This window comes from Amia ocellicauda, chromosome 2 (genome assembly GCF_036373705.1).
Source record: "Amia ocellicauda isolate fAmiCal2 chromosome 2, fAmiCal2.hap1, whole genome shotgun sequence".
Lineage (NCBI taxonomy): Eukaryota > Metazoa > Chordata > Actinopteri > Amiiformes > Amiidae > Amia > Amia ocellicauda.
This window is the reverse complement of record NC_089851.1, coordinates 2,757,600-2,779,229: the sequence shown is the minus strand read 5'-3', so window position 1 is coordinate 2,779,229 and position 21,630 is coordinate 2,757,600. Positions and strand designations below refer to the sequence as shown.

The following is a 21,630-nucleotide window of genomic DNA, read 5'->3' as shown; positions in this document are numbered from 1 at the left end:
AGAGCTTTACTTTACATTTAAAATGTGCAGGGACCAAGGTTTCTGTTTCTTTCTTCCCCCCACCCCCCCACCCACACACACAAATTATGCTGGATACCACAGAAACAGCGTGTCCCCGAGGTGCTAAGTGGAATCACCGGTGTGTTGGCGTTGGAGTGGGCGTGTAACGGTGCTGTGAGAGTGTGTGAGGGAGCTCATTACGGTGGTAATTTCATCCCTCTCGGACCTTGGCAGAGCGTTCGCACCCTTGTCAGCCGTGGCAGGGGACTGGTCTGTTGTCGTAGGACAAGGGTGCCAAACAAAAGGGCCAGTGTTTGTCCTCCCAGACTGAAAGATTGGTCTTTTCTTACCATCGGGGTGCAAAACAGTTTAAAATGAGTGCGAGTAAAGGTAGCAACTGCAGACAGAGAGTTAGGTTCCTGAAGATGGAGGGATTCTATGATTGGCTCTTTCTGCTCTTTGTGTGGACAAGGAAAAGAGAAGGAAATAAAATCGATAGAAATCCCATCAGGATCAGCCACTGTTTGTTGCAGCTTTGGCTGGTGGTAAAAAAGTGCTTCCTCACATTAACTGTAACTGACACTCTCCGACGCCTGTGAGCTCAATCAGCCAGCTGTAGAAGATATAATCCCATCAACCAGTAGAAATCCATACAATCCCTAAATCAATGCGCAGTGAACTGATATTTGACGGACAGAAAGAAATGGCCCTTTTTTCAGTGAAAAGGTGTTTCACGAATTCTCTGAGTCACAGCTGAGTCCGGAAGCTTAATTTCCATGTGACTTCCTATAAAAAATTAATGACAAAAGGTGTAGCAAGAAAATTGTGTTGTTCCGCAGTTGTGTAGTCACGGCCCATGATATATAATTTATGTAATCCAAATTATCACAGTATAAAGACTACATTGTTTTGACATAGCTTTGATTCGTATTTTCAATTGGATAATTAAGTACAGAAGAGTGTGAAAGCTTTCTGTTACAATGTGTCGTAAACCTGTACCTCAGGGAGTGGGTGTGGCGGTGGTGTTGACACATCGTTGTAATCTCGAGCGAGAGGTGTGATTGGAAATTAGCAATTGTGATCTTCGCTCAACTGCCAGGAACTTGCTGAGGCAGAGTTGTAACGGCTCATTGTGTGACTCCTGCTAGTGTAAACCCTGTGCCTTTCCTTGGGTAGATAGATCTCTTTTTAAATGCGTTTTATGTCAAAGTTCACTGCTGGGTAAAACATTTGAAATGAGAAAAACACAGTAAATAAAAGATAAAAACCAACATGCATCTATGTTGAAATATAGCAATTCATAAACAGTTATATAGTTCATTCACCCATCCAATCTTCCCATTCCCCATGTCGTCACCACCCCCCCTACCCTGCACACATAGATCCGTGAGCTGGTCCCGGAATCGCAGGCCTACATGGACCTTCTGGCTTTCGAACGCAAACTGGACCAAACCATCATGCGCAAACGGGTGGATATCCAGGAGGCCCTTAAGAGACCCATGAAGGTACGTTGCTTATGCTTCCTTTTGACTATTCATTGGTGTATCTATATATCAATGACATGCCTGGACCACTCAAGTCCATTAATAGGCTTACAAGATGGCGCCTTGCATTGGTCTCTGAGAACCTAGTCTCCCACACTACGCATTTCAACTGAGGATGAATCAGCATGTACAAAACTGAATGCGTGACCCTTATACACACCCCCCCCATGCTTAGTTTGCTTCGTATAGCTTGATTATTTTAAAATAATGTTCAGCTACGTTATATTGGACTTCACACAGAGAAGTTAAGCTTCCAGATGTTAGGGTAAATTCTGAACTCACACTTAGATCTTTTAAAGGTTAATGCCAGTGTGCGAAAGATCAAACCTGTGCCGCCCATGTTAGGATTGGTGGTTTAGAAACCGTCTGCTGTGTTACATGGCCCTGGTAACTCCCAGGGCGGGAGCAGCCAAGACCAATGTCAGACCAAAGCTGACCTCTTACAAGGGGCTGAGTTGTGACCTCCAAGTTTAGAGACTGATCTGTAGGTGTCTTTTCAGCAAAAGCGCAAGCTGCGGCTGTACATCTCCAACACCTTCAACCCCGCCAAGCCCGACGCCGACGACTCCGACGGCAGCATTGCATCCTGGGAGCTGCGAGTGGAGGGGAAGCTCCTGGATGATGTGAGTGGCTCCCGTCGTCTGCCTGCTGGGTGTCCGTCTGTCCCTCCGAATGTGCCAGTCACTCCTTCCCCGGCCAGGGGAAGGACAAGATTGTCATGTGAAGACCACATTCATTTTTCTTCCTGACAATCCAGTTAGCATTACTGTGATCTTGCGGCTGTAGGATACAATAGCTCCCAGTCTTCTCAGATTCCCATTTTCACTGTAAACAGCACTGTTTCATGGCTTCAAACTGAGCGATCGGGGGAGAAGGGCCTTAGTCAGGGAGGTGACCAAGAACCCAATGTTCAGAGTGATGGCCAGCTCTAGGAAGAGTCCTGGTCCTGTAAATGGTGCCAAAGGTGCTTCAACAAAGTATTGAGCAAAGGCTGTGAATACTTATGTACATGTGCTATTTTTGTTTTTTATTTTTAATAAATTTGCAATAATCTTAATAAACATTTCAAACAAACTTCTTTCACATTGTCATTATGGAGTATTGTTTGTAGAATTTTGAGGAAAATAATGAATTTAATCCATTTTGGAATAAGGCTGTAACATAACAAAATGTGGAAAAAATGAAGTGCTGTGAATACTTTCCGGATGCACTGTACATGTTGACTGTATGAATGTAGCTCCTCTGTATTTCTTTCTGTTGAATGAAGGCACTGAAAGGATTTGTCTTGTTTGCCACATCACTTCCTTATCCACATCTCTGGCGCACATTGATGATGTCACTGATGTCACATTAAACTGACCTTAATACCTTGACTGTTGTGTGGGAGGCAGGAGAGAGGGTGGGGGCTGGTGTAAAGGCCAGCAGAGTTGGGGGGTTCTATATGCATTCATTGTGGGAAGAACAGTAGTGGTGCCATATCGGGGGTGGTGTGCAGGGGTGGACTGGCACCAAAAAACGGCCCTGGACTTTTACCCACACTGAGGAGAGCGCGGGTGGACTGGCGAAGTGAGATCCCGGGGTGGGGGGCAGCTGGTGAAGTGAAGTCAGTTCCTGGCGGGGACCGGCGAAGTGCGGTCCGCGAATCCACAGAGGATGATCAGCCCACATGGGAATCGACCGGCCCACTGAACTAAAAAATGGTCCACCTATGATTGTGTGTTTGTCTTGCTGCCCCAGTCTCACCCTGCCTCCTGTGCTTATTCCCCACCCCAGCCTGGCAAGCAGAAGAGGAAGTTCTCATCCTTCTTCAAAAGCCTGGTGATCGAGCTGGACAAAGATCTGTATGGCCCCGACAACCACCTGGTGGAGGTGAGACCCAGAGCCAACACTGTCTGTCTCCCTGTCCACCTGCTCTCTGTCCGTCTCTCCGTGTCTGTCTGTCCTTCCAGCTTTTGTGCCCATCTGTCTTGATGTGTGTGTTTGTGTGTGTGTGTGTGTGTGTGTGTTGCTGTTATGCACAACTCCGGCTGTCTGCCTCTCTCTCCTGCTCTGTGTTTACCTCACACTTCCCTCCTGTTTCTGCTCCAGAAGTCATTTTCACACCAAGGACACAGAGAACAACGTTTCTAAACCCCCAAGTCCATTGGTCTCTTTTAGACCTTTAACCCTTAGGAACCTAGCATGGCATATCTGTCCCATAAACACAGGGTCTGGCGAACAGGGATAATATAATCTCGTCAATTAACTCAATTAGTTAAAATGATGCACAAAATGAAAGTGTTACCTTCTGTCACACATCAACAATAACAAGTAATATCACAATCACACAATAAAATAATAAAGTAATATTATTACAATAAAATAAATCTATAAAACATTACGCATTCTACCTCTTCTACCTCATTTCCAAATTTTGTGTGTGTACACTTAATACAGCCGGGTTGACAGAGGTCATTGCAATGACAATTGCATTTCAGGGTTTTGATTGGAGGTACAGCACGCCTGTATCAGACGATCTCAGTTCAAGGCTTCAAATAACAGAACCGTGGGGCACAAAACTACAATGTCAACGTGATCGGATGAAGGAAGCACAGCGACGATGAAGGCAGCAAGAAACACACATCCGCCAAAACAGCCGTGCTGGATAATCTCTGTGTGATTTCTATATGACTTTTGTGTGCCTTCTGTCAGCGCTCCGTTGACCCCTGTTGGAAGCAGATGCTGTTATAGCACTTGGCATCTCACTGCGATCTGCATTTCTCTAGAGAAGAGCATTAAATCCAGAATTTAAGATAAAAGTGCTGCAGTATTTGGAAAACATTTCAACAGATTCCGTCTGGTCCTGGTGAAGACAGGTAATCAGCACTGTCTTGCTCCAGATCAAGCTTGGTGTGGTTACTGCTTCAAAGAGTAATATTGTGTAGGAATAATCAGTTCGGGGGGGGCAGCCACTGTAAAGCCTCTTTTTGTAGAACACTATAAAACATACACTGAAAGAGTACCTGTGTTAGAGGTAGGCCAGGAAGTTGGGCTTGCCGTGCAGCACTGCGACTGCATATAAACTGCAGTGCTGTCCCAGCAGTGTGCAATACGTTTCTCGAGAACTGGAAGTGTCCTGCCTACAGCCATGTTCTTGACACTGTTGCTAATATTCATCTACATTGTACATTGACTGAAACGCAAGAGAGGGGCAAAAGACTCCCTATTGAGATTATCCCACTGCTAACACCATTAGTATTTTATTATTATTATTATTATTATTATTATTATTATTATTATTATTATTATTATTATTATTTTACTACAATCTGTGTTGAACAGAAACCCCATACATAGGTATTCTGTCTTAACCTTTTGGACTGCATTAAACCTCATGGTAGTAGTACTGTTGCAGAGATACATTTTTCTGGGTCCATTTCCGAGTTTTGTTTTGTGCCTGTTCAGTTTTCTTGACCGAAAGCGCACACCCTACTGTGAAAGGGACACAGCTGAGCATGCGGCGAACGCAGAGCAGTCCTCCTTGAATTCGTCTCTGGATGGTTCACATGGGGATATGTTGAAAAGGCCGTGGCAGACTGGAGATGCCCACAGACACAGAGACTGGCAGATGCATAGGCGGATGCATTTGGAATCCATTTTTAATTGAAACGCATCCCAGCCCAAAACAACAACAAAAATCAAACAGTAAACATGATCTCATTTACTCCAGCTCTCCCACAACTGCCATGGAGACCGGCCCCGTGCCAAGCGCTGCTGCTGTCCTGTTGCGGTGTCTGTGTCCTGCCGCGTGACGGCCATAGAGGAGTAAACGTGCCTTTGTCCTACGTTGCCTCGCTATATTGGATTATGATACTGAGTGAGAAACTGTACGGTGGCAGGAGCAACTCGTCTAAAAATACCGCACAGCTGGTGCTGCGCTGAGTAAGGGCGTTTAGAGGTCTGCGATAAACCAGCCTCCTGGAGATTTGTCAAGCGTCCTCACTAGGACAAGAGAGGGAAGAGTGCGGAGAGATCGGTCCACTTGGCCGGGCCTCCGTGTTCTCACAGCACCACCCGAAGCACCCTAATCTATCACACTTCCTGTCATGAACGACACAGAACATGCCAGAACCAGTAGAATACAGAGACAGCCCTCACGAAATGAGCTGCGAGTAACAAAGCATGGTTTGTCTTGGCTGAGCATGCTGTGTTTGCTGGAAGTCCTGACGACAGCAGCTGCGCACGCCCGCGAATCCCCGCGTCGGCAGAACCCTCACGGCTCTGTCCGTAACCTGTTGAAAACCTATGATGGGGAAGTTTGAATTTGAAGCCATTCAAAATTTGCTGTCTCAGACCCTTTGAGGGATGATCAAATTTGTAAAAAAAACTTCAAAAATAAGCTTGTTGGTTGTTATGTATTCTAACTGTATTGCATATCACTACCCCCATATCCATGCTGTGTGTGTGTGAGTGTGTGTGGCATATTGTCTGGGTTTATATTATCCAAGTCGTGCATTGAAGTTGTTCTTTTGTAATGGCAGGTATTTTATTAGCCGTCGGCTTTTCAGAGACTAAGACACGGGGGGGAGTCTTCTTCCTTCCTCACACAGTACAATTAGTCTCTGCAGAGTCAGTATCAAACATTGCATGTTGTCTTGAATATAAACCTGTTGTCTTTTTAAAGTTAGAGTATTAAGTACCTGTGTTTAAAAAAAAAAAAAAAGAATAATAATCACTCGAATGTCACCCAGTGAATTCCATTAGAAAGAACTTCGGTTTTTCTTTTCAGTTGCTGAACCGAAACAAAAAGGTAAGACTCCGACTCACAGACTGCTTCATTTAAATCCTGCGTGTGCTGGGGCTCCACTGTGTGTAGGTTTGCTTAAAGGAGGTGTTGCTAACCAATGGGAAGTTAGCAAAGTGCGGCTGGGACTTTCATTGGTTGTGGCTTCAAAGAAACAGGTCCCACACTAGATTACTACTGCTGTGGACAGTGAAATGGGTCTGCAGTTACTAGAACACGGTCAAAGAGTTCCGGAATACGTCTGGCGTACTGGAATAGCGTGTGTCTGGAACAGGAAAGGGCAGTCTCCAACTCCTGAACACAACTGGAACGTTTCACAGTCTGTACTGATTACTATGCAGAATGTTCTCTCCATGTTTTTAAAAACCAGAGGAAATATTATTTGGCGTAAGACTTTTTTCACCTTTCTAATTATTATTATTATTACTATTATTATTATTTTTATCACGTTTCTTTTTCATTTTCTCCATTAGTTTTTGTCTCTTTGTTTTCTTTTGGTTAATTCTGACCGTATCACACTTCCACTAAAGAAGTTCACTTTCTGGCCTATTTCTTAGAAAACCTTTCCTGTGGCCAAAAACCTTTTCCATCACCCCAGACCAGTGGCCCTAAGGAGATCTGAACTGCTTAGTTGAAAAGTGCAGTAATAATTTGCTTCATTTTGACCTGTAAAATGGTCTATCTTACACAGTGTTTGAGAATTTGAGGGCCTTACTCCATTTTAGATTTAAAAATCTCAGAATAGCCAAGTTCTTGCTTCAGTTAAGGGCTCAGTGAAATAATTGCTGAGCTGAGCTGGAGCAAACACGGGCAGCACAGTGAGGGCCTGGACCTGACCTGACCTTAACCCCCATCATGGAGTACAGGCCAACACTAGTCCATTGTTGGAGTTGTCACCATGCTGAATAGGAGATTGATACACTTTGAGTAGGGTAGAGGAAAATGTGTGGTAGAGACATGTGGTGTTGGGCAGGAGTAGGACAGCATTACTGTAAGGATCTAGACAACATCAACAGATTGGATGATGGCAAAGTGAAGGGGATGGTAGTTGAATTGGCTTGATTGGTCTGGAGGCTGCAGCTCAGTCCTGGTGTGTCTCAGCTCTGCACAGCATGTAGACCAGTGTGCTATATCTGGTCCTCAAACGCAAGACTACTTTCACTATTGACCAGCGGCCTGGAGGAAGGGGGTGGCTTCGGGCCCGGGACCCCCAGAGATGTGTCTCTTTCCTGGGGAGTGTTTGTGTTCTTCCCTTCTCTGCCCCATGGATTTCAGTGAAACTTAAAGGCTCAGTGATTGTCCTTGTTTGTCTGAAGCCTGTGAAAGAAAGCGCTCTGTGCTGACTCATTGTGAAGGGAGCTGCGCCCAATACAAACTAATCAAAGTGACTTATTGAGGGCCCAGAGCGCTTGGCTGGTCTTCACCCCACTGCAGGGCTCTGTAGCTGAACCTGCCTGACTACCTTCCCTGATGCAGGCGATGGTTTAAAGAGATCAGTAGAAAGCAGGACTGCGATCCTCAAAGGCTGTACTTGAGGATCTTTGGCTGTGCGTGTCAGTGAGAGACCGGGCCCTGGTGTTGCGTGTCAGTGAGAGACCGGGCCCTGGTGTTGCGTGTCAGTGAGAGACCGGGCCCTGGTGTTGCGTGTCAGTGAGAGACCGGGCCCTGGTGTTGCGTGTCAGTGAGAGACCGGGCCCTGGTGTTGCGTTTCAGTGAGAGACCGGGCTCTGGCGCTGTGTGTCAGTGAGAGACCGGAAGTGTTTCACAGGCGTTTCGCTGAGTCGCTCGGATACAGAAGAGCACACAGAATCTCCCGACCGCATCGTGTCACTCACCACGTCTTGTCTTCGCCCTTTTATTTATGCATCCATGTCTTGACTCCTGCGTTCATTTCATTGTGTTTGGTTTGTTTTGATTTTCCCCCTTCCTTGCAGTTTTGTTTGTGCTGTTTTAAGAGGTCAGCAGGCCGCCACTTTGCAGTAGCCCTATGTGCAGGAGCCCTATATGCAGGACAGAAAGTAATGCTGTAAATAAAACTGCCCCTAATCCGACTTTCCCTCTCTCTCACTTAAAATACACTGGATTGCTGCCGGTTCCCCCCGCTGCTCTTTTGGGATGGTCTTTATTACAGTATGGCAAGGTTTGTTCCAGCTATCATTATGTTACCCATCACTGCCCGCTGCGGCCAGACCAGTCAGTCACTCCCCGCTGTCTGCATCGCGAACCGAGCTGTGCTTGGGTAGCAACCACACCTGGCCCAATCCAACACCCACCCACACACACAGTGCAGCGCAACACAAATCAACAAAGAGACTAGACAGACAGGGGTGAAGGCTGGATTCAGTGAGGCATGCTGTTAGTAAATATGAAGCTCTATCATGGGACCGAGGAACTGGCTGACAGTTTGTTTGGGGGAGGGGTTGGTGCAATTCACATGGGAGACAAAATAGCGTCACAGTCCTGGACAACCCCCCCACCCCTACACGCTCCTGCCCCCCCTCTAACCAAGGGACAGTGTTGTAGACTCTCGCACCATGTGACACAGCACGAACAGCTGGACAACTTGGTCTGCCTTCTGGACATCGTTGAGCAATGATGATAACAATCATAATAATAATAATAATAATAATAATAAGGTGTTTCTGTAAAAAAGCTAAAACAAACACAATTTTTCTTCTGGCACATTCCCACATTTCTGCACACCTTGTGAATTAAAAATCCAAATGATAACTGAGAGAGATGTGTGTTGTTCGCCAGCAGAGCGCGTCTCTCCGGCGTGTTCCTCACACAGTGTTTCTGTCCTGCAGCTGTAGTGCAGGTGTCCCTAAAGCCCCCGTCTCAAAGGACAGACTCAGAGCTGCTGGACAGACAGCATGGCTTCCCACAATTAGGACGATCTAGAAAGGCCGAGGTATAAATCACAGCTCCCCTGAATAAAAGGAACCCTAGCACATCCCAGCCTTGACTGCATAATGACCTCTGACCCCTGGCAGTGGATTTGACCAATGGAAGGAAAGGCCTTGATGTTCTGTCCTTTTTTATCCTGTTTATGTCTTTAGAAATGAAAGAAAGATAAAGGAGCAATAAGCAATAATAATGACAACAACAACGGCAACTGCATCCTGTCCTGTTGTTCTGTGACCATGCTTGCCCATCCTGTTAATGAGGATCGCTGTTTTGTGTCGCATGCTTGCTATACAAACCCTTCCGCCTAAGAAACAGACACACCGCGCACAACCCGCAGTGCCGGCCGTGTCAAGCAGCACAGGATAGAAAGAGAGAGAGAGAGAAAGAAAGCGGGAGAGGTAGAGAGGGGTAGGGAGTGAGAGTGGAAGGGGCTGAGGGGCCGCCCAGATGCACAGCCAGGACAGGGAGTGGGGTGGGGGGGCCGCAATAGGAGTGTGCTGCTATGCAGTTTCCCTTTAAGGCGCGGTGGTGTTGTGTGTTGTGTCTCGGCAGTGGCACCGCACCCCCACCACGCAGGAGACGGACGGCTTCCAGGTGAAGCGGCCGGGGGACGTGAGTGTGCGCTGCACCCTGCTGCTGATGCTGGACTACCAGGTGAGCGGCAAACACAACCTGAACTACACACGACAGCACAACCTGGACTACAAACACAACCTGAACTACACACGACAGCACAACCTGGACTACAAACACAACCTGAACTACACACGACAACACAACTGGACTACAAACACAACCTGAACTACACACGACAACACAACCTGGACTACAAACACAACCTGAACTACACACGACAGCACAACCTGGACTACAAACACAACCTGAACTACACACGACAGCACAACCTGGACTACAAACACAACCTGAACTACACACGACAGCACAACCTGGACTGCAAACACAACCTGAACTACAAACACAACATGAACTACAAACACAACCTGAACTACACACGACAGCACAACCTGGACTACAAACACAACCTGGACTACACACTACAACACAACCTGAACTACAAACACAACATGAACTACAAACACAACCTGAACTACACACTACAACATAACCTGGACTACAAACACAACCTGAACTACACACGACAACACAACCTGGACTACAAACACAACCTGAACTACAAACTCAACATGAACTACACACGACAACACAACCTGGACTACAAACACAACATGAACTACACACGACAACACAACCTGAACTACAAACACAACATGAACTACACACGACAAAACAACCTGGACTACACACAACAACACATCCTGGACTACAAGCACAACCTGAACTACACACTACAACACAACCTGAACTATAAACACAACCTGGACTACACACAACAACACATCCTGGACTACAAGCACAACCTGAACAACACACTACAACACAACCTGGACTACAAACACAACCTGAACTACAAACACAACCTGAACTACACACGACAGCACAACCTGGACTACAAACACAACCTGGACTACACACTACAACACAACCTGGACTACAACACAACCTGGACTATAAACACAACCTGAACTACACACTACAACACAACCTGGACTACAAACACAACCTGAACTACAAACACAACATGAACTACAAACACAACCTGAACTACACACGACAGCACAACCTGGACTACAAACACAACCTGAACTACACACGACAACACAACCTGGACTACAAACACAACCTGAACTACACACGACAACACAACCTGGACTACAAACACAACCTGAACTACACACGACAACACAACCTGGACTACAAACACAACCTGAACTACACACGACAGCACAACCTGGACTACAAACACAACCTGAACTACACACGACAGCACAACCTGGACTGCAAACACAACCTGAACTACAAACACAACATGAACTACAAACACAACCTGAACTACACACGACAGCACAACCTGGACTACAAACACAACCTGGACTACACACTACAACACAACCTGAACTACAAACACAACATGAACTACAAACACAACCTGAACTACACACTACAACACAACCTGGACTACAAACACAACCTGAACTACAAACACAACATGAACTACAAACACAACCTGAACTACACACTACAACATAACCTGGACTACAAACACAACCTGAACTACACACGACAACACAACCTGGACTACAAACACAACCTGAACTACAAACTCAACATGAACTACACACGACAACACAACCTGGACTACAAACACAACATGAACTACACACGACAACACAACCTGAACTACAAACACAACATGAACTACACACGACAAAACAACCTGGACTACACACAACAACACATCCTGGACTACAAGCACAACCTGAACTACACACTACAACACAACCTGAACTATAAACACAACCTGGACTACACACAACAACACATCCTGGACTACAAGCAAAACCTGAACAACACACTACAACACAACCTGGACTACAAACACAACCTGAACTACAAACACAACCTGAACTACACACGACAGCACAACCTGGACTACAAACACAACCTGGACTACACACTACAACACAACCTGGACTACAACACAACCTGGACTATAAACACAACCTGAACTACACACTACAACACAACCTGGACTACAAACACAACCTGAACTACAAACACAACATGAACTACAAACACAACCTGAACTACACACGACAGCACAACCTGGACTACAAACACAACCTGAACTACACACGACAACACAACCTGGACTACAAACACAACCTGAACTACACACGACAACACAACCTGGACTACAAACACAACCTGAACTACACACGACAGCACAACCTGGACTACAAACACAACCTGAACTACACACGACAGCACAACCTGGACTGCAAACACAACCTGAACTACAAACACAACATGAACTACAAACTCAACATGAACTACACACGACAACACAACCTGGACTACAAACATAACATGAACTACACACGACAAAACAACCTGGACTACACACAACAACACATCCTGGACTACAAGCACAACCTGAACTACACACTACAACACAACCTGAACTATAAACACAACCTGGACTACACACAACAACACATCCTGGACTACAAGCAAAACCTGAACAACACACTACAACACAACCTGGACTACAAACACAACCTGAACTACAAACACAACCTGAACTACACACAACAGCACAACCTGGACTACAAACACAACCTGGACTACACACTACAACACAACCTGGACTACAACACAACCTGGACTATAAACACAACCTGAACTACACACTACAACACAACCTGGACTACAAACACAACCTGAACTACAAACACAACATGAACTACAAACACAACCTGAACTACACACGACAGCACAACCTGGACTACAAACACAACCTGGACTACACACTACAACACAACCTGAACTACAAACACAACCTGGACTACAAACACAACCTGAACTACACACTACAACACAACCTGGACTACAAACACAACCTGAACTACACACGACAACACAACCTGGAATACACACTACAACACAACCTGAACTACAAACACAACATGAACTACAAACACAACCTGAACAACACACTACAACATAACCTGGACTACAAACACAACCTGGACTACACACTACAACACAACCTGAACTACAAACACAACCTGGACTACAAACACAACCTGAACTACACACTACAACACAACCTGGACTACAAACACAACCTGAACTACACACGACAACACAACCTGGAATACACACTACAACACAACCTGAACTACAAACTCAACATGAACAACACACGACAACACAACCTGGACTACAAACACAACATGAACTACACACGACAACACAACCTGAACTACAAACACAACATGAACTACACACGACAACACAACCTGAACTACAAACACAACCTGAACAACACACTACAACACAACCTGGACTACAAGCACAACCTGAACAACACACTACAACACAACATGAACTACAAACACAACATGAACTAAACACTACAACACAACTGGACTACAAACACAACCTGAACTACACACTATAAAACAACCTGGACTACAAACACAACCTGAACAACACACGACAACACAACCTGGACTACAAACACAACCTGAATTACAAACTGCAAACACAACCTGAACTACAAACACAACCTGAACTGCAAACACACAGCCCTGCAGTGGAGAATCAGTCACCCCCAATCTTCCCATCTTCCTCCTCCTGTGCTCTCTCATAGCCCCCCCAGTTCAAGCTGGACCCGCGGCTGGCCCGGTTGCTGGGCATCCACACGCAGACCCGCTCTGCCATCATCCAGGCGCTGTGGCAGTACGTCAAGACCAACAAGCTGCAGGACGCCCACGACAAGGAGTACATCAACTGTGACAAGTACTTCCAGCAGGTGAGAAAGCCGATACTGCTGCCCCTGCCTCTGCCGCTCCTATCTCTTGTTTTCCCTCTTCTCTTGTTTCTTTCTTTTTCCTTCTTTACCTACTTCTTTTCCTACTTCTTCCTCCTCATCTTTTCCCTTTTGTTCTGCTCCTTCTTCCACTTCTCCTATTCCTCATGATTCCTCTTCGCCTTCTGAATTTACTAACCTTTATTACAATTTCCTCATTTACCCAACACTCAAGGAACAAACTGTATTGTAACAAAAATAAACAGACACAAAACAAGGATGTGAACCAAGAAGGTAGATTTTGCAAACGCAGGCGATGTCAGTCTGCTACAGGTTGACAAAGAGAATGAAAATGCAGTGTAATGGACAGCGCTGCATGTGTATCTTACATCGTGAGAAATCTAAGTAAATGAACCCATGATGGCATCGTGGAGTTTGTTAACTGCTGTGTCTCCTCTCCTCCCCATGTCAGATCTTCGATTGCCCTCGGTTGAAGTTCTCCGAGATTCCCCAGCGTCTCACGAATCTGCTGCTTCCTCCCGACCCCATTGTTATCAACCACGTCATCAGGTCAGGAGTGGCACTGCGGCACAACAACTCACAAAAGTCTTGAGATAATTAAGTATCAGATTCAGTAGCAATATTAGCCTGTTGCTGTGGATTGAATAACATAAATCCTGTGCAGGCTGTTTTTTTCCTTTGCTCTGGTTCTGTCCATCTGTCGGGCTGACCGGGGTGCTGTCTCTCCTGCAGCGTGGACCCCAACGACCAGAAGAAGACCGCCTGCTATGACATCGACGTGGAGGTGGAGGACCCCCTGAAGGGCCAGATGAGCAGCTTCCTACTCTCCACAGCCAATCAGCAAGAGATCGCCACCCTGGACAACAAGGTAGCCGCCACGCCTCACCGCTGAGCCAATCAGAGCCGATGCACAGGAGAGCCAATCAGAGCCCTCGCTGATTGAGGCAGAGCCAATCAGAGCAGCACAATGTTCTTGTAATTGAGCTCCTAATTTGCTTTTGATTTAGCTTGCAAGTAATTCAAAATTTAACTAAAAACTCCCAAATGTTTTAAAATATGCTTAAGCTCAGATCAGGTATACTAGGCCACCGTTTACTACAGAGGCAGAGGAGCCGTCTTCCCTGGACACACCTGCAATGCCAACGGTTCAGCACTAGATGGCGCGCCCTATACATCTCAGCATCAGATAAGAACCAAAGCAGAGGCAAAGTCAGGATGCTGATACAGCGACCTCTGTGTCATTAACCAGAGGCTGGAGAACACAGAGAGGAACTCAACCTTCTGTGGCCTATGTCTGCTTTCAGATCCACGAGACCATAGAGTCCATCAACCAGCTCAAGATCCAGAGGGACTTCATGCTCAGCTTCTCCAAGGACCCCAAGGGCTACATCCAGGACTGGCTCAAGTCCCAGAGCCGAGACCTCAAGGTGAGAGGAGCCCCATGGATGCCTTATTCCAGGACCTATACTATACCATATACTGTAATTTCCAGCAGCCAAAGCGCCCCAGGCTGACCTCCAGGCCCAGTTTTATTTATTATTTTATTTTACTACAAAAGCAGGATTAGTGTACAGCGTGTATACACAGCTGAGACAATACACAATCATTCAGAAAACAGTTGGCATCTAGACACACCACACTGGTTTCTGTACTGGTTTTGTTTGTTCACAACTGGAAGGAGAGTGATCTTTCCAAAGCGGGGTCGTCCCACACAGCGCCTGACTGCCTCTCGGTGACGGTGACTTTGCTGCGGCCCCGGTATCAGTTGGAGAGTCTCCCATGTGTGTTTTCCTCTGTGATTGTCCGCAGGTGATGACCGATGTGGTGGGGAACCCCGAGGAGGAGAGGAGGGCGGAGTTCTACCACGAGCCCTGGTCCCAGGAGGCCGTGAGCCGCTACTTCTACTGCAAGGTATCCCCCCCCAACACACACACGACAGCAGCCCTCCTCACTGTAGAGTCCCTGGGGTTGTGACCTCAGTTAAGGTCACTCAGGGTGTGTGTTAGTTGTTATTGTAGTAAATATAAAATAAATGAAAGATGTATTAATATCGCGGCAACTGCAGTAGAAACATTAGCAAAGAACTTCAGTAAAGCGGTCGACTGGTCTCACTGCACTGTCCCTCTCCACAGATCCAGCAGCGGAGGCAGGAGCTGGAGCAAGCCCTGGCAGTGCGCAACACCTAAGCCCGTCCCCCGGGAAGCAGCGGTGCGTCCCCCTCCTCCTCTCCTCCACCTGTGCCCAGCACCTGTGCCAGACGCCCCCCCTCTTCTTCGGTGTAGTGACCTGCTGTGACCTATGACCTGTGACCTGTGACCTGTGACTGGCTTCGTGTGTCGTCTCCTCTCCGCCCCGTCTTGCCATGCCGAGGATCTGGCCGTGCCACGGCCTGCCTGCCCACCTGCCCCCCCCCCCCACCCCCAGACCGCCATCATCCCAACACCCCCCCGTCGCACCCCTGGAGATCAGCATGCTGGGCTGCTGCTCATCGGGGAGCGGAGAGCACCTTCAGCTCTCATCATCACGAACCACGGCTATAATGAATCACTCCCAGCCTGCAGAGTGGCTGGATCTGAAGCATGCAAGCACAAAACCCCCCCGGCTTCCTACTGATTCACGCCCGAGTGTGGGGTTCGAAATCAAAGCCCTCCTGACCACAGAGGCCACGAAACGCCAGACCAATCCCTGTATATGCTGTACAGTGAACTCATAACATTAGTTTCACCAACGAGGAAGCATGCTTATTATTACTACTAGTGTTAAATTTTTTTAAAAAACTCACATCCTAAAGCATGCTGGTACCTGTAGTCCTACGTCAGCAGGAACGATGGAAGCAGAATCTCGCAGCTGTGACTGAAGGGGAAGGTATTTCTCCCTGGCCTCCTCACAGGCGGGGCTGCCAGTTGTTTACAGCGGTGTGTCCAGACTGACCCTGCGCTTCGGAGGACACACGGCCAACGTCCTCGAGCCCCTTTGACTCTGCCTTTGCCGACATGTTGGACATGGTCACCACTAAACATTCAAATAAGGTTCTCCCTTGTCAAAAACGCCAGCTCTCCTCTCTCCCAGAAGCCACCTCTCTGGGACTGCACCCCCACCGCTCCTCTCCCCATCGCCGTCAGTGGGACATGGGAACTGAAAAGACTGCAAGCAGGTGTTTATAGTTCTGTCCATTGATCCATCAATCAATCTTTATCTGATATATAGCGCCCTCCCCAAAATAATTTCACAGCAATGCTTTGCAGGGCGATGTAAAGTACGAGTCAGTGGGCATGGTGAGTTCAGACAAGGGGGAGCTTCGAGACATTAGAGAGAGGCTGAACAGAAACGAGTGCCAGTATCTGGAAAACATTTATTTTCCCCCCATTATAAAGCTGACGGGTGTGTGCGAGTCTGAGTGAATGGGGCCCTTGAGGTTACAGCAGTGCCACATTCCTCGCTGCGTTATGGGAAAGCCTGGCCCGAAGAGAACAGCCAGTGCTGTGTTTGACTGCCGCTGGCGTGCCGCCCGCCTCTGACCTCATGCGCTCGCCGTCTACGCCCCCCTCCGCCTGTGGCAACGCAAGAGGCTCTAATGCAGCCCCGTAGAGTCACTGCTCCGGAAATGTCTGCATTACATGATTATTTTCACTCTGACGTGGTGACACGGCCGGGTCTGACCTCCTCCTCCAGGCATGTGATCTGTGCTCCAGTCCGCTGGCGTTCGCACTGCACTCCTGTTTGATGGTGCAGGTTTGTCTGTATCATAACTGACTACAGCCCAGTGCCCCACAGCCACCCCTCTGCAGTGCAGTCAGCGCAGCAGGTGCCGAAACCCTGGCCAGCCACAAGATGGCGCCAGTGACAGCATCGGCCCTTTTAGTGCTCCATCGTACAGGCAGGATGTAGGAGAGCTGGAGGGCTCATTGGTGCTGCTGTTCGTCAAACAGGCAAACTGTGCTTTTATTCCTGATAGAAATCTGAACTTGTCCTCTTGTATTTATAACACAGAAGGTACCTTGACTATAGGATACGTAATTAACAGAATAACAGACTAAAATAATCTGCAGTTGTCCAGATAAACACAGGAGGTAGGTGAGGGCACTCTCCACAGCATCACCAAGCTGCGATGAGTCACTGCCACTGGGGTGTTCAGGGCAAGAGAAAACCCCCATCCCTCTGAACCCTCAGCATTCACAATGTGCTGATCTTTGCGTTGGTTTTTTATTTTCGTGTGCTTATTATTTGTAGCCAGTGTGGAGAAGTGAAGCATTTCCACTCTGTCACACTGAAAAGAAAAACTAGATCCGGTAGAAGCATCGGGCTGTATTTTAATAGGTGTTACAACATGTCGGCCTCCCCGCCCCGCCACCCCCCCACGGTCCGTATGTCTGTGCCGTGTTCGTTCGGTGTTCGCTGTAACCCAGGCTGCCGTGTGAGATAATTAACAGATTGGTTCATTGCGGAGAGGTTCTGAGCAGTAAAGCTGAAGGCTGTCACTGAGCTGGCCAGTCCAGTGGGAGAGGTTGCTCGGTGTGTCATGGGCTTTTAGAAGCTGTTTCCATGCCAAACGTATTGTGCACCACAGCCAAATTCACTCTTTAATGTATTAAAAAGTCATCCTTGTCCATCTTGCACAAAGTCCCCTGAGTGCAGCACTATCACTGGGGGGTATTATTACTCCACTGTCACCCACCGCATCATGAAGTTGTGCTGTGGCTCTGGCTGTATTCGAGGGGAATGCTGGCAATCCACGGCACACTCTCGACTGCCAGACAGCCCCGGGCAAATGAGCAATCGTGCTCAATCGTTTCAATCTACTGTCTTTAACCACAAGCATGACCAAGTGCACTAAAGAGAAAGAAAGAAATGTAGCAGAAATGTGTAGCAAAAAGAGTTTGGTAACTTAGAATCACGTACAGTCAGTTTGCTGACCCTGTCAAATCAGCTCAACTGTATATGTGAGTCGCTAAAAGAGAGGGAAGAGAGTTTTGCTAAACTGCCTCCAGAACGCTGCTTGTTCAGTAACTGGACGGTCTGCAGTCGCCCCGGTGTGCAGGGAGACGGGCCGCCACTGAGAATGGGGGATTGTGGGGAATGAAGCCTCTGCAAGCCTGTTAGGATCCCCAGCCTTGGGCGTTAATAGAAAAAACAACTGATAATTTCTCAATCAGCCACTTGATCTGATGATTGTACTGTGATGGAAAATGAAGGAAAAAAATGCTTTGGAGTTTGTTTCTCTTGTTGTTCTTTGACAGAAATGAGAGGGTTCTGCCACCCTTTCACTGGGGGGGTCAGGAAGCAGTGGCGCTTTGTTCTGGGCGTTTCTCTTTTATGTTTCTCTGTGGCGGTGGCAGCGGTGGGCCACGGCATCAGGCCAAAGTTGGAGCCCCCCCTGGGAGAACGAAGGCCGCACTGACTTAAGAAAGTGTGACTCACGGTGAGCAGTGACTACCCTTCTGTGCTGAGATAGCGGGTCCCTCTGGCACTGTTCCCCATCTCTGAAGCGGCCCAGTGGCCACGTGTGAGCGACTCTGCCCGGTTTGGTTTTGGTGTGTTTTGTTTTTCTGTTTTGTTTTTCTGAAATGTGAGCCTTAATCACACAGTGTCTGCGCAGCGGCAGCCCGGCGTTGCTGGCGTCTGATTGTACTTCGTAGTCCCTGTGTGCGTGCTTGTCCACCATGTCATCACATAGCGGTGTCCACTTAGAGACGTACAAATTGTGTTCTAAAATAATAATAATAATAATAAATAAAAAACGTTGAAAACGCTACTTTGACATGAGACGCCCAGCTGGCAAAGGGATTTTTTTTTTTTTTTCTTTCTTGGTTTGATTTTTGCAACCTATGCATGCCGCATGGACACGTTTTGAAGGAAAAGAATAATACAATTATCTTGTTTTTGACATGAAGCAAGATCCACAGGAGGGCAGTAATCTCTCTCACAGCCCCGCGGGACAGACGCCCACCCCCTCTCCGACTCGAGAGCCGAAAGCTCTGTCTGTGCTGATGAGAGGGTGAATAAGGACGAGAGTCTTCAGCTGAGACACCCCCAGCAAAGACCGAGGGCCAGCCAGGACTCTACTTTCCCAAAAGTCAGCTTGTAATGTGATGGGAGGGAGAGGGGGCACGTGCTGTGGTGCCAATAGCCAGCCGAGGCTCTGTCTGACCCGCGGGTTTACGGCTCCTGTGCTACAGACTCATCCCTGGAGTTGCTACGTTTGTTTTCTAAAAAAAAGCACAGATCACGTCAGACACGGAGGCGGAGCTAGAGTGTGGCCTTTTCGTGGACAACCGGCCCGACAGGCAGCTGAACAGCAGTCTGTGCGTATTATTGTCTGCATGGGGGTGCCGAAAAAGTGCAGGATCCCCCCACTGCCCAGCAACTGGACTGGACTGCAACTCCTGCTCCTTGTGGGACTCGTGAGACAGACAGAGAGAGGAGGGTGGGGCTCTAATCAATGTACAGCACCCAGGCTACATTAAAGAGAGCGAAAGGCGCTATATAAATATGAACTGTGTTGTGATTTCAGTGTATTAGGAAGGCGTGTACAGAGGGAAAGGGAGAGAGAGGAAGATACAGTTACAGCTGTGACTTACTGAGACCGCTTGGATGTACATGACAGTAGCGTTTGCCAAAGCTTGAACCTGTGAGGCACTCTAGGGTACGTGTCTTTTATGTGTAACTCTTTCTGTGTTTAGTTTTTTGGTTGGGTTGGAGGTTTGGGGAAAGAAAACAAAAGCATTATTGCATCCTGTCCTCGTGTCCCATTTTGTGTTGAAGGGCACTAAATCCTCCCTCCTCCCCCGGTCCTCCTCTCCTGACTGCAGCTGGGGGTTTACATAGAAGTGTACTAACACCAAAACCAACAAGAAAGAGGAACTAGCCTGATCTTAATATGGCCCCCGAGACTAATCCAGTTCGATGTGGTTTATTAGTGGAAAGAAATGGAATCAACAAAATGTAGGCTTCCGATCTGTAACCAAAAATCTCATCCTTCTCTTCTGAAGAGTAATTAACTTTTTATAATGATAATAATGAAGTAGTCAGAGTTGAATCACTTGGCCTTCTGGTCCTGCGGACGCCCACACACACAAGCAGCCGTCTCTCCACTGACTCCTGGCACCACGGGGTGTATCGATGTGTTTTGCAGGTTCTGTTGCAATAATACATTGTTCTTGTCCAGGAAAAAAACGATCTGTTGTTGGGGTTTTATGTTTTTGATAACATAATGGTGCCCGTACCGTGTTGGCAAAGGAAGGCGGAGTGAGAACCGGGAGGCAGGGTAATTGCAGGCCTCATTCTTCACCGCAGTTTGGGAATAGCAGCTTTATCCAGGGCATCCCTCCGAGGCATTTCACAACAAACAAACAAAAACAAAACTTATGTGGCAAATTATAATTAAAGGCAAAAGAAAACTAAAAAAATGTGTAAGCTAGCGGGGGTTTAGATTCCAGTGCCTGAGAACCACAGTCTTCTGGGATTGGCTTTCCATCCCCACATCTGGACGGATATATTTATTCATTTAAACGTGCTGCGGGCAAATTTAACGCAGCTTTTTTTTGGTTGTTGTTGTTCTGCTGGCTCGTCTGTTTCTCCTCTCTCTGAGCTCTGATGCGAATCGGGGGCGCCAGTTTGGCGTGTCGTGTACTTCTCTGTACTGTAGATTCACATCGCAGAGAGCCGCGCTTCTCCTGCCGCACTAAATGGGCTCAGTTACGCCGTGAAGAAGATGTGGCTGGTGAGGGCTGGAGCCAGACCCCCGTTCCAATCAGTATTAAGACGTCAAACTAATCCTTTTCTAAATCTTGCAGGAAAGTGTGTTTTTTTTGTTTGTTTTTGGGTTGGGGTTCCCCCCCTACAAGTTGTACAGGTGATCCATAACTGAGAGCGTCCTGCTGGTTGTAAAGAGTAATAAAAATAATAAAATCCTTTCTAGA

At 47.3% G+C, this 21,630-nt stretch overlaps 1 protein-coding gene across 8 annotated transcripts in view; it reads left to right on the top strand.

Annotated features, from left to right (window-relative positions):
- Nucleotides 1-21,630, top strand: part of LOC136762380 (SWI/SNF-related matrix-associated actin-dependent regulator of chromatin subfamily D member 3) — a 69,588-nt gene extending 47,958 nt beyond the window's left edge. For 5 of the 8 annotated variants that reach the window (XM_066716235.1, XM_066716233.1, XM_066716231.1 and 2 more), the window contains 11 exons: nucleotides 1,383-1,505; nucleotides 2,045-2,167; nucleotides 3,318-3,413; nucleotides 6,313-6,333; nucleotides 9,787-9,888; nucleotides 13,532-13,693; nucleotides 14,163-14,260; nucleotides 14,444-14,579; nucleotides 15,016-15,138; nucleotides 15,521-15,622; nucleotides 15,844-21,630. In XM_066716235.1, the coding sequence (XP_066572332.1) occupies nucleotides 1,383-1,505; nucleotides 2,045-2,167; nucleotides 3,318-3,413; nucleotides 6,313-6,333; nucleotides 9,787-9,888; nucleotides 13,532-13,693; nucleotides 14,163-14,260; nucleotides 14,444-14,579; nucleotides 15,016-15,138; nucleotides 15,521-15,622; nucleotides 15,844-15,897 (1,140 nt within the window). In that variant the 3' untranslated portion in view covers nucleotides 15,898-21,630. The remainder of the gene's footprint in view (nucleotides 1-1,382; nucleotides 1,506-2,044; nucleotides 2,168-3,317; nucleotides 3,414-6,312; nucleotides 6,334-9,786; nucleotides 9,889-13,531; nucleotides 13,694-14,162; nucleotides 14,261-14,443; nucleotides 14,580-15,015; nucleotides 15,139-15,520; nucleotides 15,623-15,843) is intronic. The other 3 variants (XM_066716234.1, XM_066716232.1, XM_066716238.1) reach the window with 1 other exon arrangement.